Raw genomic sequence first — 22,199 nt, forward strand, 5'->3', positions numbered from 1 at the left:
GCTCTACTCTCGTATTAATTAGATGTCGGAAATTGCGAATAGCAATTTCCCGCTGCTTAAATTGACCACTTTCCCGCGATTGTTATCCGGTCGTTCTGATCTTGTATTTCTGAGATTTCCATTTTTCGCGAGAAAATTGAGCATGACAGGCTTAAGTTGAATTTTTGAAAAATTAAATTTCATCCCAAAATTACCTAGTTCGTATTCCTCAAGGTCAAACTTCCAATTATGACCGACTGGCACATACTCCCCGGACTCAAGATCGATGTCCTCATCGCGTGTTGCCGCCTGCCAGTGAGTCCCCAGAATACCGAGTGTTGCTCAAGATACAGTGCCAGTGGTCATTTACAGAAGTTTGCAGCAGACTTAAGTTTATCTACACCCCAAAGTTCACAACCATATAAAATTGTCACACTATCGCTGAACACCAATCATAATTTTCATATACCTGCACCATAAATATCCGCTTTTGAAGCTTATGATTAAAATTTTTTTTGTCCTATCCAATCAGGAAAATGTCATGCAACATTTTGATTGATATAATAACTATAGCATATTAATAACAATACTTTTTTTCGTTAAAATTTCTTTTTCGTGACCTCGGATTTTATCCGAGTTTACACTTAAGCCCCCTTCTTTCCCTCTCAAGACTCAAGAAACCCACATTGAGCTCCCTGCTCACTTTGTATTCCTAGCCTTCGAAGTGCTAGGGCCCGATGAATTTGACACCATGATCTGCCCTAGCAGCGCTTCCTCATCATCAGAGCTCATCACGATTTCTTCCCATGCTTTCAATTGTTCGAAGTATCGCATCCACTCCTTCTGCTCCTGCAACCTCATTGCTTGATTTGGTAAACCTTTCACTTTCAATTCCCTGTTCAAGCAAAAGGAATTGTGCAGGCTCATGCTCGCGTTCTTCGCCAAGTCCTCCTCCAGTATCGTTTCCCTTGCTTTGGTATTATCTCTAGACACCCTACCGACTCTTTGGTGTCTTCGACTCCCTATATTTCGTTACATTTTCCTCGATCCATCGTAACGCCAACATCGTACTTACTACCAAGATGGTCACCTTCTGCTGATGATTGGGTAGCCCGATTGACCGAATTGCTTCTACATCCCACACGAAAAAAAGGTTTGAATGCTCCGGGTACCACACTGTCTGTGCCAAGCAATGGCATGGGCATTCCCCATGTGTAATCTCTATGCTTCGGAGATTGCGCTCCCCCGAGGCTTCCAGCAGAGGCTCCAATTCCATCATTTTCTCGTGCGTCATATCATTTTCCTCTTGCGCTGGGACACTATTCATCGGCTTCCCGATGGCATTCTGTCTCTCAAAATCACTCGTGTTTTCGTCTCCTAAGCTCAAAAGTTCTTCTCCCTAGATCTCACTCAAGTCATCTCTTTGTGCCCTTGGCACCGTTCCCAGGATCTTCCTCAACAGCCTATGTGAATGATGCCACATTCGAGCCAGTCGTACGCACTTGGGTACCGAGAAGGCCTTATCCACTAGTACCCTTTGGCTGGATACCTCCACCATTACCATGTGCAATGGATAATGGCTCCCACATAAGTTGACCATTACTGATCCCACCAAGGACTTTGCATTTACAGGCAGACCATAAGCCTCGCTCACGGGAATTCCCATCTCCGCCTCTAGACCAATCTTCCACCCTCTGATATGTTTCTGGGTGGTTTGCAACGCCCCCGGCCACGACTCCACGCTTAACGCAGTCACCAAATGGTGTTCAGACTCCAGCATCTTCAGTGATTTCAGACTACACATTCTAGAGAAGAACCCCAGCGCCTTTGCTATATTCACTGCAGTGTTCGTATAGCACTCAGCCATTATCTGCACCTCGCTCTTCTCTCTTTCTGTTATGTCACCAAACCAAGCGACTAGTTCTTCTCTCTGGAAAGATTGTATTCTGACACATGGTCGTCCATCACATGTGTGCCCTCGCCTCCGCACGTCAAGTCAAGACAGCTGCCAGGTTCCAACTTCTTTACTGATCCCAGCTTACTCGTTGCTTCGCCCGACTCTTTATTCTGTGGTAGAATCAATTTGTGTATTACGTCCAAAGTTCCCAGGTCCTCATCTTTTGTTGGTGTTAGTCTCACCCGTTCTGTGACTTCTTCAATCAAGCTCGCATGGGTATGTGGACACCAGGAGGGTCTGAACAATTTCCAAACCGTCCCCAAATTCGTAGTCATCATGCCATTTCCATTCCCCATCCTTAATTCCACTCTTTTGCGCGAGCGCGGCACGCTTATCACCTTGAGTGTCGCCTCAAGTAGCAAGCCTAGGCTCGGTTTCTCCCTCTCCATTGAATCGATTACGATTATCTTCTCCGTCCAAAATGTCAACAGCTCCGTCACCTCGTGATTCCTGTGAGCGTTCCCGGCCTCTGAATTCAAGAAAGGGTTGTACGCTATCCCCATCACTCCAGACACGTATTGATATTCTCCCTTTTTATTGGGTCTCGAGTAATCCTCAACCAAGGCCAAGTTGCGATGCACATCATGCCCCTCTTCAAATTTCTTGTTGTGGAATCTTCGTATCTCATCAAGTTTCCCATGATTCTCTATGGATTGCCTCGAGTCATCTTCCTTCTCGATCCCCGTACTCTGGTACACGTTCAGTATGACGGTGGAGACTCTTCTCTCCAAGGTTTTGCTCCCCATGGCCTTCTGATGACACGCTTGGACGGTGCTATTAGTCATTACGGACATTATCCCCCTCGAGAAACAAGTGGCATCTTTTCTTCTCGCCAGACTCAAACCGGAGTTATCTCTCGAGACGTGTTGTACCAGCATCTGATAGACTTCTAGGCTTTTGTTGCCCAATTTCAATTTTTCACGTGAAGTCAATATTTCCAATTCTATTCCCACTAGGCTCCACGCGAACATCAACTGTCCCGCTGTTCTAACGAAGGGATTTGCCATCAGAGGCAATGCGGACGAAGGCGTTCTCATCGCCTCCTCAAAGTAATCCCGCTTTTTGTTGAGTAGCCCAATTGAGACGCTTGCGGGACACCCCATGATCGAGCTTCTTCAGATAGTCCTCCAATTTCTTCATCGTCTCTAGGGCCACCCACCAAGGTCGAGCCGTATTCCTTGTCGCATTCTTTTCAAGAGGGTCGTTGGTCACTTGTTTGCCAATAGCCTGATTTTCGCTCGAGATCCATTCTTTGCCAACATCCACTTACCATGTTTGTCCATTCGTCTAACTGTTTTTCGAGCCTGCCTTCTGAGGTTTGAAATCTTCTTCCGTTACCAGATTTGTCGAGACCTCTGTCTCTTCCACTACTTCGGCTAGCCTCCTTGGTTCGGAGCTACTCTTGTAGGGTGCAGTCTTCCACCGCGCTAGGATCATGGGGGCAGTTTCCCTCAAGTTCTTCTCAGAGACAGCATCCACCGACGGGCTGCTCAACTCCTCTATCTCCCGTTTCCTCTTTCGAAACTTCATACCTTTGCTTGGGGGTGTCGTCACTATCATCACTGATTCGATCTCTCTGTCCCGGTCCGACCCTTCCAACTCTTGCCTCTCCCCTGCTCGAGCCTTAAGGATATTAGTACTTTTAATCATATTACTAGTCTTGATCTTATCCTCCACTTTAACTTTAATTATTTTCACATCAGTTTTTTTCTTCAGAGTAGAGCCGTCTTTACATTCATCATCCTTGGTCTTCTGTCGCGTCTCCCTCAACTTGACCATCTTGCTCAGCAACTCTTTTCTTGCTTTTTCATCCAGCCCGGTGCCCATCAACACCAGTTCCCCGAACTTGACCACCGTGTTCCACAGTTCTTCCTTGAAAATATTTAGCGTGGTTTCACTCCTCGTCTAATGATTAAAGTCACTCAAGAAATCCCGCCAAGCCTTCTCATCCAGAGTCCCTAGAAACATGATCTTGTACCCCTTAAACGTGTTCTTCTGGCTCTCTTCTGTACTCAAGAGTATCATCCCCATGTTGGAAGTCTCGCTTGTCAATGGTAGTTCCAGGTTCTTACGAGGGGATGAGGTCAGAGGTGGCGTGGCAGTGTCCGCCCAATCGTCTCCGCTCAGGTCCTGCAGTAGTTTCTGGGCGGTGAAATCCTCCTCAGCTGGTTTCGGCTCAGGCGTATTCCCCACTTCCATTTCCTCTCCTGTTTCACAGAGAGTTTCATCCATGCTTTCTTCTTCTGACTCGGCTCGCCTTCTCTCAAGTATCTTCCTAAATCGGTCTTCTACGGGGCCGCTTCTCTTGTCCCCAGGGGTGCCTACTGATAGGAGTGAGGATGTCACTGGGTCTTGCTTCTTGTATTACGTCAGAGCCACATATAACAAGACTGCCGCATCCAGCTCCTTCCCTTCTTGTTTCATATTTCCAAATGTTCTAATCCGTAAGGCGCCCGGTACTTTCTTGTGGCAAACTTCATCTCGTCCTTCAGCGCGATGTGCCCTTCTTCTACGATCATCCTGTCATCATCCCATACCGGTGATGTGTTCTCCGAGTTCGCCTGATCGAGCGTTCTCAAGATCTCTCACAACTAGAATTTTGGAGGCAATGAGCCTCTCATTTTCATAGCTTGAGTCGTCCATGAGTTTATCTTGATATCACAGATGTGGAAGTAGACAGCTCATGTATACCCAACGAACAGGGGGTCCCAGCCATCGGTGAATTCCTCTTGCTGCCTCTCTTCCGTAGCTCTTGCGAACAGGGAGGGGACCACCAGGGAGCTTTTCATCCCCAAGGTCATTCTCCTGACTGTTGGAAACTCAGGAATGGTTGCGGGTAAGATTTACTTTTCTGGTGTCGCCTCTAGCTCCCTTTTTACTAACTCGAAGCTCTTTTTCCACACGGGGACCCTCAGCATCTCTTGCCCGTTCGCCGTCAGGGGATTCAGATTCCAGAACTTGGGATAAATCTCAATGGGGCCTTCACGTTTTCCCCCCATCCTGCATTGCAGTTGCCCCTGGAAGTTAAACATTACCAACTCGGGATCTTTCACCTTCCCAAAGAGCACTGTATTACTCATTCGTACCCTCAGCACCTCTTGTCGATACCAGTTCAGCGCCGTGCCATCCAACACGCTTGTTAAGCTCACGTGCACTACTGAATTGCGGTATGCCGCCACTAGAGGGTCCGCAAAGGCCTACGTAACCGCTGGTCCGTAAATACAAGTTACGACCTCCTCTAGTCCCCTGATTATCCCACTGGGTCAGATCTCATTGCCAGGCATAGATCGGTCAGTAGAAGGATACCATCATTCGCCTCCTTCCATTCATCTCTCGTATTTAAAATTCTTCTCCTCACCGGTCATGTGTCGCTTTTGCATCATAAGATAATCCACCAGCAACGTCTTCAGTCCTGCAGCGCACTTGTACGAGTAGGTGTCTATACTTGACTGGGTCTTTCCCATCGACAGGGGCTCCCCATATTTCATCAACCGATGAATTGACACCAGTTCGACATGAGTCAGGAGCACCAGTGCCAGATACCCATCAATCCGAAGTTTCTCCACACCCCGACTGAACATGTACGCTGGACCCATGTTGAACAGGTACCTTGGGTAAACTAAGTATAGGGCTAGCAAGAGGCTTATGGGCATGCTCAATAGTTCTTGTACAAAGATCCCGAAAAATTCTGGTAGTTCCATCTCTTTTGGTTCCAGTAGCTTGTCTACTACTCTCAACTGCGCGGGAGTTGCCAATCTAATTCTGGCGATACTTGATTGGTGCTTGGGGGCTCCACTATGAGTCCCGGACTCCCCAACAACTTGAGAGGTCTGAAATTGATCGGTCCCATGACTGATCTCATGGGGATCCCAGTCAGATCAGCCGTCTATATCATTCTTGCTCTCGAGAAATGCGTTTCGTGGGCCTTTACCCAGTCCACGCAATGGTGTCGACTCAATTTCTCGTGTGAAACGTGCTTGAGCCCCAGGACTTCCGCCAACTCCTTTACTTTCTCCAGATATCGCGTTCGTCTTGCCTCCGCTGGTCTCTCCACTCTCTTGTTTTCTACCACTACCACTAAGGACACCACTGAACTTTGGGGCGTTGATGCCACTGCTTCCTCGGCTTCCATCGGCGTGGAACCCGGTAATCTAGTCCGGCTGCTCCTCGAGCTGTCTCTTGAGTCGACTCTCGCTCCCAGGCGACTGTACAGGGGTCTTGTCTTGTCGCAAGGAAAGGGGGATTTAGGAGTGGACCGAATGTGATGGGGCCGTTTCAAGCAGGTCTGCCTCCAACGCACTTATGTGCCTCTGGAAAACGTCGTTCAACCACTCCACACCCCTAGGTCTGTCGAAATGGATTCCGTCTGAGGACGCATCTTCAGGGAAGGATAGCTCCATCTGGTCGGCTACGTCCAGTAATCTGACGGGAAGGACACTCCTTTGATGTATCTGCCTGATTATCTCGTTCAGGTTCCGCAATTTCTCATTCATTTCCATTGCATGTTGGTCGGGCTTCATGTTATAATGGGTGGTGCAAACTGTGAGTATGGCGGGATCCATCTGAATCCGCACCTCCTCCAGGATGCAGCTCATGTTATCATGTAGCCTCATGACTTTCCTCGACTCACCTCTGGACACGTCATTGGTCCCCATCATTAGAGTCACATTCTTGCCATCCCTAACATCTCGAGTGATGCCAACATCTGCGGCGTTGCGGCTCCAGAGAAACTCAAGACTCCAGTCTGCCAGTGTGACCGGATTTGAGTCAGCACCCGTACCAGGCTGTCCCCTACAATCAGGTGAACTGCACCCACCGGTATTCGTGGCTGTGTGTAGTATTCAGCCCAAGACGCGTCATGGAAACAATCCCTTCTCGCCCGCTGCGCCGCGTTCCATCCATGCGGTTGTGCCTGTGGTATCCGCCATCCGTGTTCTTCTTATAGCTTGCAATCACCACACTTCTGACCGGTTGCTCCCTCCAAGTCGGGGGGTAGCTCGACTCTAGCTGGAATTTCACGATTTCTTAGCTGTAGCCTCTCATTTAACTCCTTAAGACGCTGACTGCTGCTCGGGGTTGAGCTCGGGGTATATCCCGGCAGTGCCACGTCCATCAATGGGTGTATCGGTTGCGTCCCCAAACCACGCAAGGATGAAGCTGATTCGGTTGGTATCCACACTTCCAGTCCCTCGTTTATGTGTTCTTGAGCCACGCGGTCTAAGTTGAATCGTCCCTTCGACCTGGGAGCCTCATCCACCTCCATACGTGACCCCGGCCTTGAGCCTGCAACAGGGAGCTTTTCATCCCCAAGGTCATTCTCCTGACTGTTGGAAACTCAGGAATTGTTACGGGCAAGATTTCCTTCTCTAGTGTCGCCTCTAGCTCCCTTTTTACTAACTCGAAGCTCTTTTTCCACGCGGGGACCCTCAGGATCTCTTGTCCGTTCGCCGTTAGGGGATTCAGATTCCAGAACTTGGGATAAATCTCAATGGGGCCTTCATGTTTTCCCCCCATCCTACATTGCAGTTGCCCCGGAAGTTAAACACTACCAACTCGGGATCTTTCACCATCCCAAAGAGCACTGTATTACTCATTCGTGCCCTTAGCACCATTTGTCGACACCAGTTCAGCGCCGTCCCATCCAACACGCTTATTAAGCTCACGTGCACTACTGAATTGCGGTATGCCGCCACTAGAGGGTCCGGAAAGGCGTACGTAACCGCTGGTCCGTAAATACAAGTTACGATCTCCTCTAGTCCCCTGATTATTCCCACTGGGTCAGATCTCATTGCCAGGCATAGATCGGTCAGTAGAGGGATACCACCATTCGCCTCCCTCCATTCATCTCTCGTCTTTGGATTCTACTCCTCACCGGTCATGTGTCGGTTTTGCATCAGAAGATACTCCACCAGCAACGTCTTCAGTCCTGCAGCGCACTTGTACGAGTAGGTGTCTATACTTGAGTGGGTCTTTCCCATCGACAGGGGCTCACCATAATTCATCAACCGATGAAATGACATCAGTTCGCCATGAGTCAGGAGCACCAGTGCCAGATACCCATCAATCCGAAGCGTCTCTACACCCCGACTGAACATGTACGCTGGACCCATGTTGAACAGGTACCTCGGGTAAACTAAGTATAGGGCGAACAAGGGGCTTATGGGCATGCTCAATAGTTCTTGTACAAAGACCCCGAAAATGGTCTCTTTCGCACAAAATACTCCACCCAACAAGGACTCAAGAATTTCAGGATCTCGTGGTCTTTCCTCGTCCTCAGCTCACCTTTTGCATACTCCCTCCAGAATCCTCCAATGGTGACCTCGTTCGCTGCCGTGACGAACCTAGCCACCGTCATCTCCCTTCTCTCGGCTACCTCCAACTGTTACTCAAGAAATTCCCAGATCTGCTTCACGAGAGGTGGGGCACTCTCCCTTGTCTTGTCCGTAGCATTCTCTAGCCTTGGTGTTAGAAACGGCCACCTGCCTCTCTCTTGTGTTAGTCGATATACCATCACTTCCAGTTGTTTTTCAGTCGCAGCCACATTCTTTCTTTCGTTGCTTGGTCACCTCGGTTTGCTAGTGGAGCTCGTGATGGTCAAGTCCATACCTCGGAACCATAGGCTGGCTGTCAGGTGACTTATTGGGTGGTCATCCCCTATTATCGGACTGAAGTTCAGTTGTCTGGCGAGATTCGAGATCTCAAGTAAGAGGACCTCATCAAATACGATGAGGATGTCTGCTAATTCATAGAATCCCCTCAATGCGTGGGACACTTCCGCCCACGCCGCTGCCAGTTCTGACTTCCGAAGTCTCAAGTTCGAGGGTTCCAGCTCCCAATTGGGAGATGCCATCAGAATCCGCCATGCGTTCCCTTCGGCTATTAGGATCAAAATGGCATACACAAACTGCAGAGCAGGAGACATGCTCGCGTATCCAGGGACGTCGTGAATACCGCTTTCGTCTGAGGTCCAAATCGAGAACTGACATTTTCCTGCAACTCGTTCATCGCGGCAAACAACGTCTGGATAGCCTCTCAGATTTTCTTTGGCGTAGGCTCATCACATTTCAACTGCTCTAGAAGCCCAGCCGCATGCAGGTAATCGTTCATTCCTGTGAACAGTAGTAGCTCTGGTTCACAAGGCATCTCTGACTTTATCGCCACCACCAGGGTCAACGTCTGGTTCAACTCTGCACCTGCCAGCGAGTATACCAGAGTTTCCGGCCAGAACAACTTGAGAGACATTCCCTCGAAATCCAATCCCGTCACGATGATCACCCTTGCGGCTGCTGGTTCCGCTCTATCGTATTTTGCCAGTGTCTTGGCCAGTTGGGCACTGCCGCAGGGTTTCCCATATCTGGGTCGTCTGCCAATTTTGCACCCTCGTAAGCGGCTTCTGGTAGTTCCATCTCTTTTGGTTCCAGTAGCTTGTCTACTACCCTCAACTGCGCGGGAGTTGCCAATCTGATTCTGGCGATACTTGTTCGGTGCTTGGGGGCTCCACTATGAAACCCGGACTCCCCAACAACTTGAGAAGGCTGTAATTGATCGGTCCCATGACTGATCTCATGGGGATCCCAGTCAGATCAGCCGTCTCCATCATTCTTGCGCTCGAGAAATGCGTTTCGTGGGCCTTTAGCCAGTCCACGCAATGGTGTCGACTCAAATTCTTGTGTGACACGTGCTTGAGTCCCCGGACTTCCGCTAACTCCTATCTCCACTCCAGATCCTCCAGGTCCAACTCCTTTACTTTCTCCAGATATCGCGTTCGGCTTGCCTCCGCTGGACTCTCCACTCTCTTCTTTTCTACCACTACCACTGAGGACACCACTGAACTTTGGGGCGTTGATGACTCTGCTTCCTCGCGTTCCATCGGCGTGGAACCCGGTAATCTAGTCCGGCTGCTCCTCGAGCTGTCTCTTGAGTCGACTCTCGCTCCCAGGCGACTGGACAGGGGTCTTGTCGTGTCGCAAGGAAAGGGGGTTTTGGGGTTGGACCGAATGTGAATTGGGCCGTTTCAAGCAGGTCTGCCTCCAACGCACTTATGTGCCTCTGGAAAACGTCGTTCAACCACTCCACACCCCTAGGTCTGTCGAAATGGATTCCGTCTGAGGACGCATCTTCCGGGAAGGATCGCTCCATCTGGTCGGCTACGTACAGACGGAAAGGACACTCCTTTGATGTATCTGCCTGATTATCATTTTCTCATTCATTTCCATTGCATTTTGGTCGGGCTTCATGTTATAAGGGGTGGTGCAAACTGTGAGTATGGCGGGATCCATCTGAATCCGCAACTCCTCCAGGATGCAGCTCATGTCCTCGACTCACCTCTGGACACGTCATTGGTCCCCATCATTAGAGTCATTTTATTGCCATCCCTAACATCTCGAGTGATGCCAACATCTGCGGTGTTGCGGCTCTAGAGAAACTCAAGACTCCAGTCTGCCAGTGCGACAGGATTCGGGTCAGCACACGTACCAGGCTGTCCCCTACAATCAGGTGAACTGCACCCTCCGGTATTCGGCCCCAGACGCGTCATGGAAACAATCCCTTCTCGCCCGCTGCGCCGCGTTCCAACCATGCGGTTGTGCCTGTGGTATCTGCCATCCGTGTTCTTCTTATAGCTTGCGATCACCACACTTCTGACCGGTTGCTCTCTCCAAGTCGGGGGTAGCTCCACTCTAGCTGGACTTTCACGATTTTTTAGCCTATAGCCTCTCATTTAACTCCTTAAGACGCGACGAGCTCCCGCTCACCTGACTGCTGCTCGGGGTTGAGCTCGGGGTATATCCCGGCAGTGCCACGTCCATCAATGGGCGTATCGGTTGCGTCCCCAAACCACGCAAGGATGACGCTGATTCGGTTGGTATCCACACTTCCAGTCCCTCGTTTATGTGTTCTTGAGCCGCGCTGTCTAAGTTGAATCGTCCCTTCGACCTGGGAGCCTCATCCACCTCCATACGTGACCCCGGCCTTGAGCCTGCAACAGCTCGCTCCGTAGTCCTGGTTCCCTTTTCATTTTGCCTGTCGAGCTCTCGTTGTCGCCGCTGGATCTTTTCAAGTTCCGACTTCAACTGCTCGCAATTCGCCGCGTTCTCTCGCAACCTCTGTTCTTGCTGGTACTCTGCTCTCAACATATCAAGGTCACGCCGCGCCTGTTCCCTCTCAAGGATCGCCTGGTCTCTCTCCAGATTCGCTTGATTTTTCTCGAGTTTCGCGCTATTCTTCTCCCTCTGCGCCCTCTCAAGCTCCCTCATCAAGTTGCTGAGGTCAGGATACGTCTCTTCCGTTTGCTGTGCTCGCGTCATAGAAGGTTGCTTGCTTGTGGATTGGCCCGCGGATCTTTCCGATGGTCTGGTCTGTAATGGGAACTCTCCCGCGCCGTACTCAGTGTTGTTGCTCAAGCCAGGATTCCTTGCCAAGTCGAATCCTCTCACCCCTCCATCCACATTCCAGGACAGCCACCTGGTCTGTTCTTGATTGGATATGCCTTCTGTGGTGTAGCCGACCATCGAGACAGCTTCTGTCGCGGACTCCCTGCATTCACCTTGCTCCTCCAATTGCAGGATGGGGTTCAACATCACTGCCATCCTCTCGTCCACTTGGTGTAGTCTAGGTCCCTCAAGCGTCTGTACAATTCATCGAGCGTAGGCCTCTTTAGCGCCGCAGGCATGGATTTCCATAATCGATCTGCCATTTTTACGATTTCTAGATGATCTCGCGCACTAACCAACTTGAGTATTACCGTACCAACCAACTTGAGTATTACCGTACCAACCATTTTGAGTATTACCGTACCAACCAACTTAAGTATTACCGTACCAACTTGAGTACTTGAGAAAAATCTCTTTCGAATGTTGCTGATCGTGAACTTTGTTCAAGACCTTCTTTTCTCTTTCCAATGAGTGTGTCTGGGTCGTCAACTCGATTTAACAAATCAATCTGAAAATAAAATCCACTTTTTAGACTAAGGTGTTATGTTCCTAACCTAAACCCCCCCCCATTATTGTAGTTAAAACCTTATCCCTCCATTTGTTTTACTAAAATAATCAATTGGAAGTTCTTTAAGAGCATGCAGATTCATTTAATGTCCTAGCACCGTCACTATTTAAATTATAATTGTCATGCTAATTACATTAAAATCCATCTACCTGCTCCGAGGTCACCATATACCCTTACTCGAGATCACCATGTACCCCCAACTCAAGACCTCTGTTGTCCACCCGTAGCTCAGGCGATACTCAAGTAGTATTTCTTGTGTAGGTGTACCATTATCTCCGTTTCTGCGAAGACCACATGTAGGATGGCATATAACTCCCTTGGGCTCAACTTGCCCCTGTTTGTGTCATAAACAGGCATCGAGACCTCCACTATCCCTCTTTCAATCATGAAATCTCTCAGTCTCGTTAGTGCTAACATCACGTGCTCAGGATATATCGTATTCCTTTCATTGACCCTTGTCACTAGAAAGCATAGGTATTTGCCCGGGACTTGTGCAACTGATGGGGGAATCGCAGCCATTCATCCCAACCCCGGTCTTTGTCTGAATAGAAACTCCACGTTCTGGTACTCTCTCTTGAAGTCGGCTTCTAGTCTTGATCTGAAGCTCATGTCCGCTGTTATACAAATCGCGCTGGTCCTGTCTGACAGGATGAAGTCGCTGTCCGTTATCATGATAATCTCTGAGTACTCATTCGGAATTTCGAATATTGTCTTGAAGCCCAGTTCCAGCTCAATTGTTTCCCTCACTTCCTTGAGCTTTTTTATCATCAAATTTTTGGTGTGGGTTAGTCCTACCCCTACTCCCCGGACAAAAATATTTATCGACGTCCCCGTCGATGATGCTGGGTCTAAATTATCTGGTGGTATTTCGAGCGGCCTGTCGGTTGCCGTCCAACCGATGAGGGGATCTTCCGTTTTCACGTGTTGTTCTGCTGACACGTCGACCTTCTGGATGCTTAGCCCTTCATCTCTTTTGCTCTTGACCTCACGCATCCACTCTAGTGTTCTCAGGTTCGTGTTCTCCCTCCTCTCTATCTCGACTTCGTAAAATGGTCGATCATTAACAGCACCTGATTATAGCCCGTTGCTGTCATGCAGATTTTCTGGAGATCAATTTGCACCACTTCGTTGAATCCCGACGACTCTATTGACTGTAGGGGGAACCTTAGTTTCCTGGGATCCTTCGCCTGCTGACATGACAGGCACGCGGCAATCCACTTCTCACAAGCCTTTTTCAATCCCGGCCATTCGAATCGTTTCTGTATCCTGTTGTACACTTTGTCCACGCCTTGATGGCCCATCTGATCATGTGATCGAAAGAGCAATTCGGTCTGGTACAACTGTGGTAACACTATCGAATTGTTTTTATAAAGGACCTTGTCCTCCTCTTTACGTTTACAAGCTACGATTCCGTCCTTGTTCAGGTACAACAGCTCTTTTCTCTTCAGATAGAATTGCTTCAAGATCTTATAGCTGTCTTCCTCCAAGTCTCCCTTGTCAGGTGCTCCATTCTCGGCCCATCTCTTCAGACTGCTCGTCATTCTATCATTTCGTTGAGCCCTTAGGAGATCCGACAGCCTGTACCTGGCTTTCAAATACGTCTTTACCACGTTCATTTGCCCACTCATTATTTCCGGAGCATGAGCATCGTCCATCAACTTGACACACCATATCTTTTTCAAAGGCGTCGCCTCCTGCACAGATGGTTCCAGATTGGTACGGACGACCATACCATGTGGCAGCAATCTGGTTGGGCGTTTCGAAAATGCTATCAGCTCGAGCTCATCTGCGGCATTATCTACCACAGTGCCCTCTTAATCTGAGGTGTACCTGTCCTTGTCTGGATCCTGATGCGTTTCTCGGTCCAGCCCGCGCTGCTTCCAGTCTACCAACAAGGAGTGGATTGCGATCTCCGACATATCGGAAATGGAAGTTGTTTCAGATGTGTTGTCCCAGGACTGGGACCTCGAGTCAACACTTGAGCCGACTGATTCCCCAACATCATAATCCAAGTTGTCTGAGATGTTTCTCGACTCCTCGGACAAAACTCTATCCATTGGTCGCTTTGAATCCGACTCCCCGGACAAAATTCTGCCCCTAGGTGGTCTCGTCATTCTCTCCCCGGACAAGTCGTCCTTGACGGGCTCCAAAGTATCAGACTCCCCGGACCTTGTCTCGTCCCCGAACGAACAATCTGGGCTCGGCTCGTACTCTTCTCTTGCATCCGTGAAATGCACTCTCCTCGCAAAGCTAGATCTCGACTTGATCCTGAATTCCTCAGTGGCTGGGGTCTGATTCAGTGTCCCATGTTCAGTGAACGAAGTTCTCAACAAGACCTCCTTCGGCATCAAGCTCACCAGCTGGTTGACTATCGACCTGCAATCCCATTCAACGCCTTTGTGGTACGCATCAGTCTTCTGGGGGTGGGACCTGAGGTTTCAAGTTTTCATAATGCGCTGCACGCCCCGTACTCAAGCGGTAAAACCGTCTTTGCTGGTGCACTTCCGTTATCATGAACGGTCTTCTCCATTTCTTATGTAGTTTCTTTGTCCTTTTGGGAGGTATAACATTCTGGAAGACCCAGACGTTTTGACCCACTGCATATGGTTTCGCTTGCAGTATTTTCTCATCGTATTTCTTCCGCTGTCTCATTTGTGCTTGCGCTGTGTTCCTCCGGCATAGCTCGTTTAGTTCCTGCTGTCTCCTGATCGCTTCTTTCACGTAAGCTTGAGGCGACGTCCTCTTCCCTTCGTATTCCGGGTTAAAGAATGGCAGAGGCATTGCTCTTTCCGTGCCCGTCAACATCATGAAAGGACTGATGCCCGTTGTTGAGTGTTGCGTACTGTTGCATGCCCCTACCACTTGCGGCAGATATTTGTCCCAGTCTGTCATATATCTTGAGCATTATACCCTCAGCATGTTTACCAATGTTCTATCCAGTCTCTCCACTAACCCGTTGGTTTGTGGATGATAGGTCGTGGAGTGCGCTTGAGCAATGTGTGGCCTCTTCATCAATTCTTTTGTCAGGTCCCCCACGAAGGCTTTGCCATTGTCCGACTGAAATGTCATGGGACAACCATACCGTGATATCCAATGTGTTATCAGGTGGTCACAAGTCTCTTCTTCCGAGGCTGTCTGACACGGCACCGCTTCTGCCAATTTTGTACAATGATCTATTATGACCAGTATCTGGTTATATGCCGATTCTGTCATACAGATATTTTGATGGTCTATCTGCACAACCTCGTTAAATTTCGAGCTTTCAACGGACTTGAGTGGGAACTTCATCTTCCTTGGGTCTTTCATTTGCAGGCATGCCAGGCATGCATTCACCCACCTCTCGCAAGCTTTCCTTAATCCTGGCCAGTCAAACCTGTGAAGTATTCTTTGTTGCACCTTGTCTATCCCCTGGTGCCCTATTTGATCATGCGATCTGAATAACACTTCTGTCTGATACAACTGTGGCAGTACGATGAGGTTATGCTTATGTAATATCTTCTCCTCATCTTTTCTCTTGCATGCCACCACCCCATCAGCTGTGTGACAGAGTAAATCTTTTCTGTCTTTGTAGAACTGACTCAAGATCTTGTAGCTGTCTTCTTCCAGGTCCCCCTTCTCCTTGGACCCCGTCCGGATCCATTTGGAGAAGTTACTTGTCATCTTTTCATTGTTTGGGCCCGAATTAGATCCGACAGCCTATATCTCGCCTTGACGTGTTCTTTTAGTGCCATTATCTGACCATTCATTTCTCCAGGGTTGTGGATGTCATCAATCAGCTTTACGCATACTATCCTCCTCATGATCTTCCTGTCATCTTCTGGCACCAGATTTGTTCTGACCTTTGAATTGCACGATAGCTCCCTAAATGGTTTCCTCGACACTGCAATTTCCTCAAGTTCTTCACCTCCTCGCACTTCCTGCTGATCCAAGTTGTACGTTCCTGAGGAGGGATCCGTCTGTAGCTCCCTGTCGCGGTGTCTCATCTTATCTTCTGCCAGTATCATGCATAGACTATCTTGGTCACCGCTGCTCTTCTCCGAATCTTCATCCCATTCTTCACACTCCCCGGACAATTTTCATTCTTCAGCATCTTTTCCACTGTGGGCCACTCCCCGGACAATTGCTCTAATCCAAGGCGTTCAGCCTCCTCCTTAAATGCCACTTTATTCTTCCTAACCCGAGTCCGCTCAAGTATGTCATCAGGGATTTTATCAACCAATGACTGCACAACTTCTTTCCCGTCCAATGTTTCTTTTAAGGAGTCCTCGCCACCACCAGTTTCATTCCTTCTCAATATCGTGACTTCCGGTTCCTCCTTACCCTTTTCCTTGATCACGGTTTTATCGTCTGCCAGTTTCTCGAATAATCTAATCAAGTCATCATTTATCTTTGCATCTCCCGCTTCTGCCTGGTTGAGATCATAGCCTTTTGCCTTGAGCGTCTCCCTCACAATTTTTGATTTGAGCATTATCCCTATCGGCATCCCTCGAGTCTTCTTCAAGATTGTTTTCTCTGGAGGCTCCTTTGGCTCCATTGGAAATTCGGGGTGATCTTCTATCGGTTTGCCTGACTTGTCAAGCCATCTCGTGAGTGGAAGACTATCATACGTTTCCTTATCGATGAAGGAGAAGCCATCTTTGATTTCTGATCTATCCGCCTCCCTCTGTTCCTGTCTCTCATAGAACTCCGTCTTCTTACTCAAGCTATCGGCATTTTGATGTTTGTCTCTTGTTCTATGCTCAATTATCATGTTGTATCCGTCCAGGCGAACTATTCACCTCCCAATGTAGCTCTGGTCCATTGAGTACGTCTTCAGCCAGCTGAGTGCCCTGTTGTCGACTCGCAGCTTGAATGGCTCACTGCCTAGGTAAGCTCTATATTTCTCGACAAAGGTAACCACCGCGAACATCTCTGCTTTCGGCGCCCCGTACTTCATTTCCGTATCACTCAAGACTTTACTCACGTACACTATTGGTCTTAAGATTGTCTTACCGTTCCATTCCTGTTCTTGATGGAGAATGTCAGAAATCGCGACTACCGACGCATCCGTGTCCAGCACGTACATCACCTTTTCCGTTGGCATCCCTAGCACCCGTGCCTCGCACAACTCTTTCTTTCTTCTCTGGAATGACTCTTCCGCCGCGTTGTTCCACGTGAACTTTTTGCCTTTGTGCCTCATTAGTTGTTGCATCGGGTATACCTTGTCCGCGTAGCCCTTGATGAACTCCCTGTAATAGTTTGCGAAGCCAACGAAGCTCATCAATTGATGTTCCGTCTTTGGCGATTTCCAAGTCAGAACATGCATCTGGGTCTGGTCTGATGCCACGCCCTGTCCACCATCTTTTCCAAGTAATTGATTGAGTCCTTGAGTATCTCGCACTTTGACGGTTTGCACTTTAGTCCTGACCTCTTCATGCCTGCAAACACCTCGTCGAGTCGCTTGATGTGGTCTTCCATTGTATGCATCGCTATTACCACGTCATCCACGTAGCACATTACCAAATTGCCGTATTTCTTTGTCACACCTATAAATGCGTGTGCCATCAACCGTTGAAATGTGGCCGTGGCATTGCATAGACCAAATGGCATCCGTTTCCATTGAAACAGCCTTAGCTCGCAGGCGAACCCTGTTTTGTCCCTGTCCTGCTCCCTCAGTGGGACTTGCCAAAATGCCGAACCTAAATCAAGAGTCGTAAAAACTTTGCATCACCTAATTTCGAGAGGATCTCATCAATTCTAGGTATGGGATAGGCATCCTTCACCGTGACAGAGTTCAGATATCGAAAATTGCAACAAAACCTCACGGCTTCTTGGTCGCCTTTCTTCTTAGCCATCACCACGCTACACGCCCACGGTGATTTGGATGGTTCTATCATTTCATACTCTAGTAATGTCTCTATTTCTTTCCTACATGCATCCGATTTGTGTGGGGTCATGCGCCTCGCCCCCTCCCTGTGCGGTACCGCAGACTCCTCAAGCTCTTTTTCATGTTCAACAAAATTACAACATCCAATGTCTGCCTTATGTCTCAAAAAAACGTCCTCATTTCCGCTCTAGTACGTCCATGATGGCCTCGAGCTGTTCATTCGTTACCTTGCCCCTTAAGTGCTCTATTTCAGGTAAAACTGGTTTATCCATTTCCATATCCTCTAGTGTTGGTCTTTCTGGGAAATTTGAACAACTCGAGAGTCCATCATCAGTCTCTGACTTAAGTGACTTCACAAGAACTGATGAATCTTTTATTCTTTTTAATCGTCTCAAGATACAAATCTTGTCCCTATGATTGGGGCATTCAAGTACTTCATTCTCTTTTACATTTTCAGTCATTTCATATCGAGTTTTCACGGGTAAAGCATATCCCAGCGTCCTTCCCCTCTGGATTGTTATGGGTATGTCAAGACTATTCAACAAGACACTGACGCAGAGGCCGCTCTTGGTTATCGAGAAGGATATTCCTAAAACAGCAGCACTTTGACAGTTTGGATTTGGGACTATGCATACTTGCTTGTTATCACTTAATTCATTGTAATTTCTCATCCGTAAGCGTACAATTGTCATCCGCTTCGTTCGCTTCCAGCCTTACCCTCCTATTCAAGAATACCGGCGCTTTTTTCTCATTTGCCATTATCAGATTTACCGGTTTAATTACGTACTTCCTATCCGGGTTCCGAATCCTGAACATGGCATTGTTTAGATCAATCGTTACGTCGAAATTCCTGATGAAGTCTCTGTCTAAAATGAACTGGTCCAACTCATCCAGGTTCTCCACCACAAGAAAGCTCATCCACAGGTTGCGTTCCCCTAGATTTAGGGCTCATTATTGTTGTTCTGCCTAGTACCCGCAGCGCCCCCTTGTTTGCAGCTGACAGCCGTATTCTTGAGTCTATCAAGTCATCTTTGTCGAAACCCAGTCGCTCCCAAGTCTCGATTGGTATAACACTCAAGACTGCTCCCGTATCAAGTAACCCACGTAACTGAGTCTTTTTGCCACTTATGTCGAGCACATGTGCTGATACGTCTGCCTCCGTCCCGATGTGCATGGTATCCTCTTCTAACATTGCGCAGTGTCCAATCGATCTTACTTTCGATTCTTCTTTGCCCACGTAGATTTGTCCGGCTAGGTCCTCATCAAATGTTATCAGGGTTTTCGTGTAGATGTTTATCCCATCTATATTTAACATCACCTCATGCGGACCATAAGCTTCTGTGTATCTATTCTCCACACGGACTGACTTGCTGCCACCTCTTGTGAGTAGCGCCCTCAAGGCTCTAGAAGTCGTCTGTGGACTTATTGCACTCAAGATATCTGCGTACACATCAATGTGCATTATTGTCTGGTCGCAGGGTTCACTCAAGTTCCTCGTTACTTCGTGGCCGCCCACAGTGATTATCGACATTATCCTGGATCCGATCTTTGTTATGCCGAATGGCTTTCCCGTCACCATTTTTAGAGTGTTGCAATTTCCACTCTTTGTCGCTCCTACTACGGCTTCTGGCACTGGCACTGGCACTGACCAACTTAACGTCTCGTTTAACTTCTGCTTTTTGATCTCTTGTTTCAATCGTTGCTCTATCTCCTTCATCGCTAGGTCCTGTTTCACCTTGTTAATAGCCTCTGCAGCTGCTCTCTGAAAATTTATCTCTGGATACTTCCTGGTCATGGTCTCCATGGAATTATTGACCTGAGTTACAGTTTTCACCGTCTTCGTCGATAGTTCCGCATTCGGTGCCTCTGAATTTCTTGTATCAAACTCGGCTTGTCTGTTCCTCGTGTTCTGCACCGCCTCTGACGCTAACTTGTGTTTCGGATGACTTTGATTTTTTACTGCTTCCCAAAATAATGGACAGTCGATCCTAAAGTGGCCCTCTTGATTGCAGAAGAAGCATCTCGCACCTATCTTGATGATTAGGCCGCTGTAGAACTCGTGCTCTTCCATCTGGCTCATATCTTCCTCATCCGGAGCATACCCCAGACTCTTCATGCCTTGTTTATACGCCGTGCAGTCCGCCACATGATGATCCGCTGATCCACAATTTGCGCATGACCTGCGTTTGTCCAAATCATCTCTAGGCTTATACCATGACGACCTCTGTGGTTGACCCCCTTGCACGTTCCTGTTATCCGAGTATGAGTATTTCTTGGGTTTCATCAGCATGTACTCTCTTGACTTCTGTCTCATTTCTTCTGGAGTCGGTCCACTATCTGTCTCTTTTTACCCCATCGATGAACTTCGAGGTGATGCTAAAAATCCTTCTGTTTGTTGACTCTTTAGGATCACTCCTTCGTCTCAAGCTCTCAAGATCATCCAGGAACCGATCAATTGATTCATCGTCCTTTTGCCTTCTCTTTTCAAATCTCATCATTGCATGGTGACCCTTCATGCCTGACCCGAATCGATTCAACAATATCTCGAATATCTTTTCCGTAGTGTCGCGTTCCTCTTCCTTCTTTGCAACTACGCATTTCAACGTCGTGCCATCTAAGTTGCTGAGTATCGCTCTGCAGGCTTGTCTCTCGTCATTCATGTTGTCCTGTTCCAAATGTAATCTCATGACTTCTACCCAAGCATTGATGCATCCGTCTGAGTCATTCTTAAATTCTTTTGGCTTCTTGAAGGTTTTCCTGGATTTGCCACCTCCTCTCTCACTCGAATCAGTGTTTCTCGTACTTCTTCTTCTTCTTCGCCAGTTACGCTCTATGTAGAGCCTTGGCGGGTATTTCCCGTGCATGACACATTTTTGTGTCTCGCTAAGTTTGACTTCGTTATCCATGCCCCGCATTTGTTGCATTGTTTGTATTCTCTGGTTCGTATTATTGTCGTCGCGTTATTTCTGTTTATCGGTGCGTTTCGGCAGTTGGTTTTGCTGTGTCTAGCCATGTTTGATACAGACACACTCTTTCCACAGTCCAAACATACTCCTCTGGGGGCTCCGCCGCAGGCTTTTGTGTGGTTTGTCTGACTGCTCTTTTCCTTGAAGGTTGTCTTGCACTTAGGGCAGGCAAACTCGAGCGTGGTTTCTCTGTGCATTCTGCGCTCGTGTTGCACAAGCCCTGCCTTGCTTCTGCAAATTTTGTCGCAACCGGTCCACCTGCAACTGAAGCCGTCCTCCACTACTCTGGTTTGGCTTCTCGTGCGCTTTGTGTGGCCTCTGGTGTGGTCGCACATGTCTGTCTCCCACCGTGTCAGATTAGCTTTCCGGTTGTTTATGAGTGTCTTCCACGTTTTCCTGTTTTTTGTCAGGTTTTCGATGTTGGTCCAGTCCTCTCCTGCTTCTCCAATCAGCCGTTTCCAGTATGCGAGTAGTCCTCCGGTCAGTTTTCCATTCTCGGTTTTCTCCTCAAGCCATCTCCCCAAAACAACTTTCTTCGTCATCCTTTCGTTTGGCATACGGAGAACATGTCCAATGCGCTCCAGAGCTCTTATCTCCACTTTGGAACTGATCGATGTAATTCCAAGCTGTCTCCTGACCTCGTAGCCGTTGACGCCCTCTTATTGCATACGAACGAGCGGCAGTCCCTTTCCGTTGTTCCATATGTATCTGCAGAACCTGTCTACCACGCTCTGGAATCTGTTGAGGTCTCCAACAGTCCACGGTCTAGCGTTGCAGTCGAAAAGAAGGGACGACTTTACGACCGCTTGTACGACGAGAGCTCTTGTTCTCTTGCTCAGCTTCGACTTCAATAGCCATTTCTTCACCTTGGCCCAGGCACCATTAGCACGTCTGATTCTGGCTTCGCGGTCCTTCTTCTTTCCTATCAAGGTACCCAGCATCCTGGTGTTCTCTGCCGTCTCGCTTGCATACCAGATGGTTTCCTCCTTTCCATCGTGGGACTTCTCCTCGAACTTCATCATCTCCTTCTTTATAGTCTCCTTTCCATCTTTCAGTTCTTCGCTCCAACCAATCAATGTCCAGTCGTCTGCAAATAGGGAATCAGTGATGGTGAATTTTTCGCACGCGCTTCTTCTCGTCATTCTCGTTGCTTTGTTAGCTGGGAAGCTACTACCCGGTTTCCAGCCCCAGTCTAGTCCGCAGCGTTTGTTTGCGTCTTTGGCCTGTTTTTCCCTCTCCTCCGCTGCTTTTCTCATTGACTGTGCATGGTAGATGTTGAACAGGATGGGGGACGTTGCGCACCCTTCTCTTAGACCACGCGCCGGCAGCCACTCGTCGCTCAGGCCCTCGCGTCCCTTAGCCCTGTAGCGGATCCTCTCGTGCGTTCGCTGCTTCCTCGTCTGTCCTCTTTGTCTTACTTGCCGCCGTTTCC

The 22,199-nt window shown here is 48.5% G+C and overlaps 1 protein-coding gene across 1 annotated transcript; it reads right to left on the reverse strand.

Annotated features, from left to right (window-relative positions):
- Positions 1-20,631: 20,631 nt before the first annotated feature.
- Positions 20,632-21,309, reverse strand: LOC134844923 (zinc finger protein 354A-like). Its single transcript, XM_063861749.1, has one exon. The coding sequence runs from the start codon at positions 21,307-21,309 to the stop codon at positions 20,632-20,634; it is 678 nt and encodes a 225-aa protein (XP_063717819.1).
- Between the last annotated feature and the right edge of the window lie 890 nt (positions 21,310-22,199).

This window comes from Symsagittifera roscoffensis, chromosome 4 (assembly GCF_963678635.1).
Source record: "Symsagittifera roscoffensis chromosome 4, txSymRosc1.1, whole genome shotgun sequence".
Taxonomy (NCBI): domain Eukaryota; kingdom Metazoa; phylum Xenacoelomorpha; order Acoela; family Convolutidae; genus Symsagittifera; species Symsagittifera roscoffensis.

Coding starts and splice junctions, on each gene's coding strand:
- LOC134844923 (XM_063861749.1), bottom strand. CDS start 21,309: ATGACGAAGAAAGTTGTTTTGGGGAGATGGCTTGAGGAGAAAACCGAG.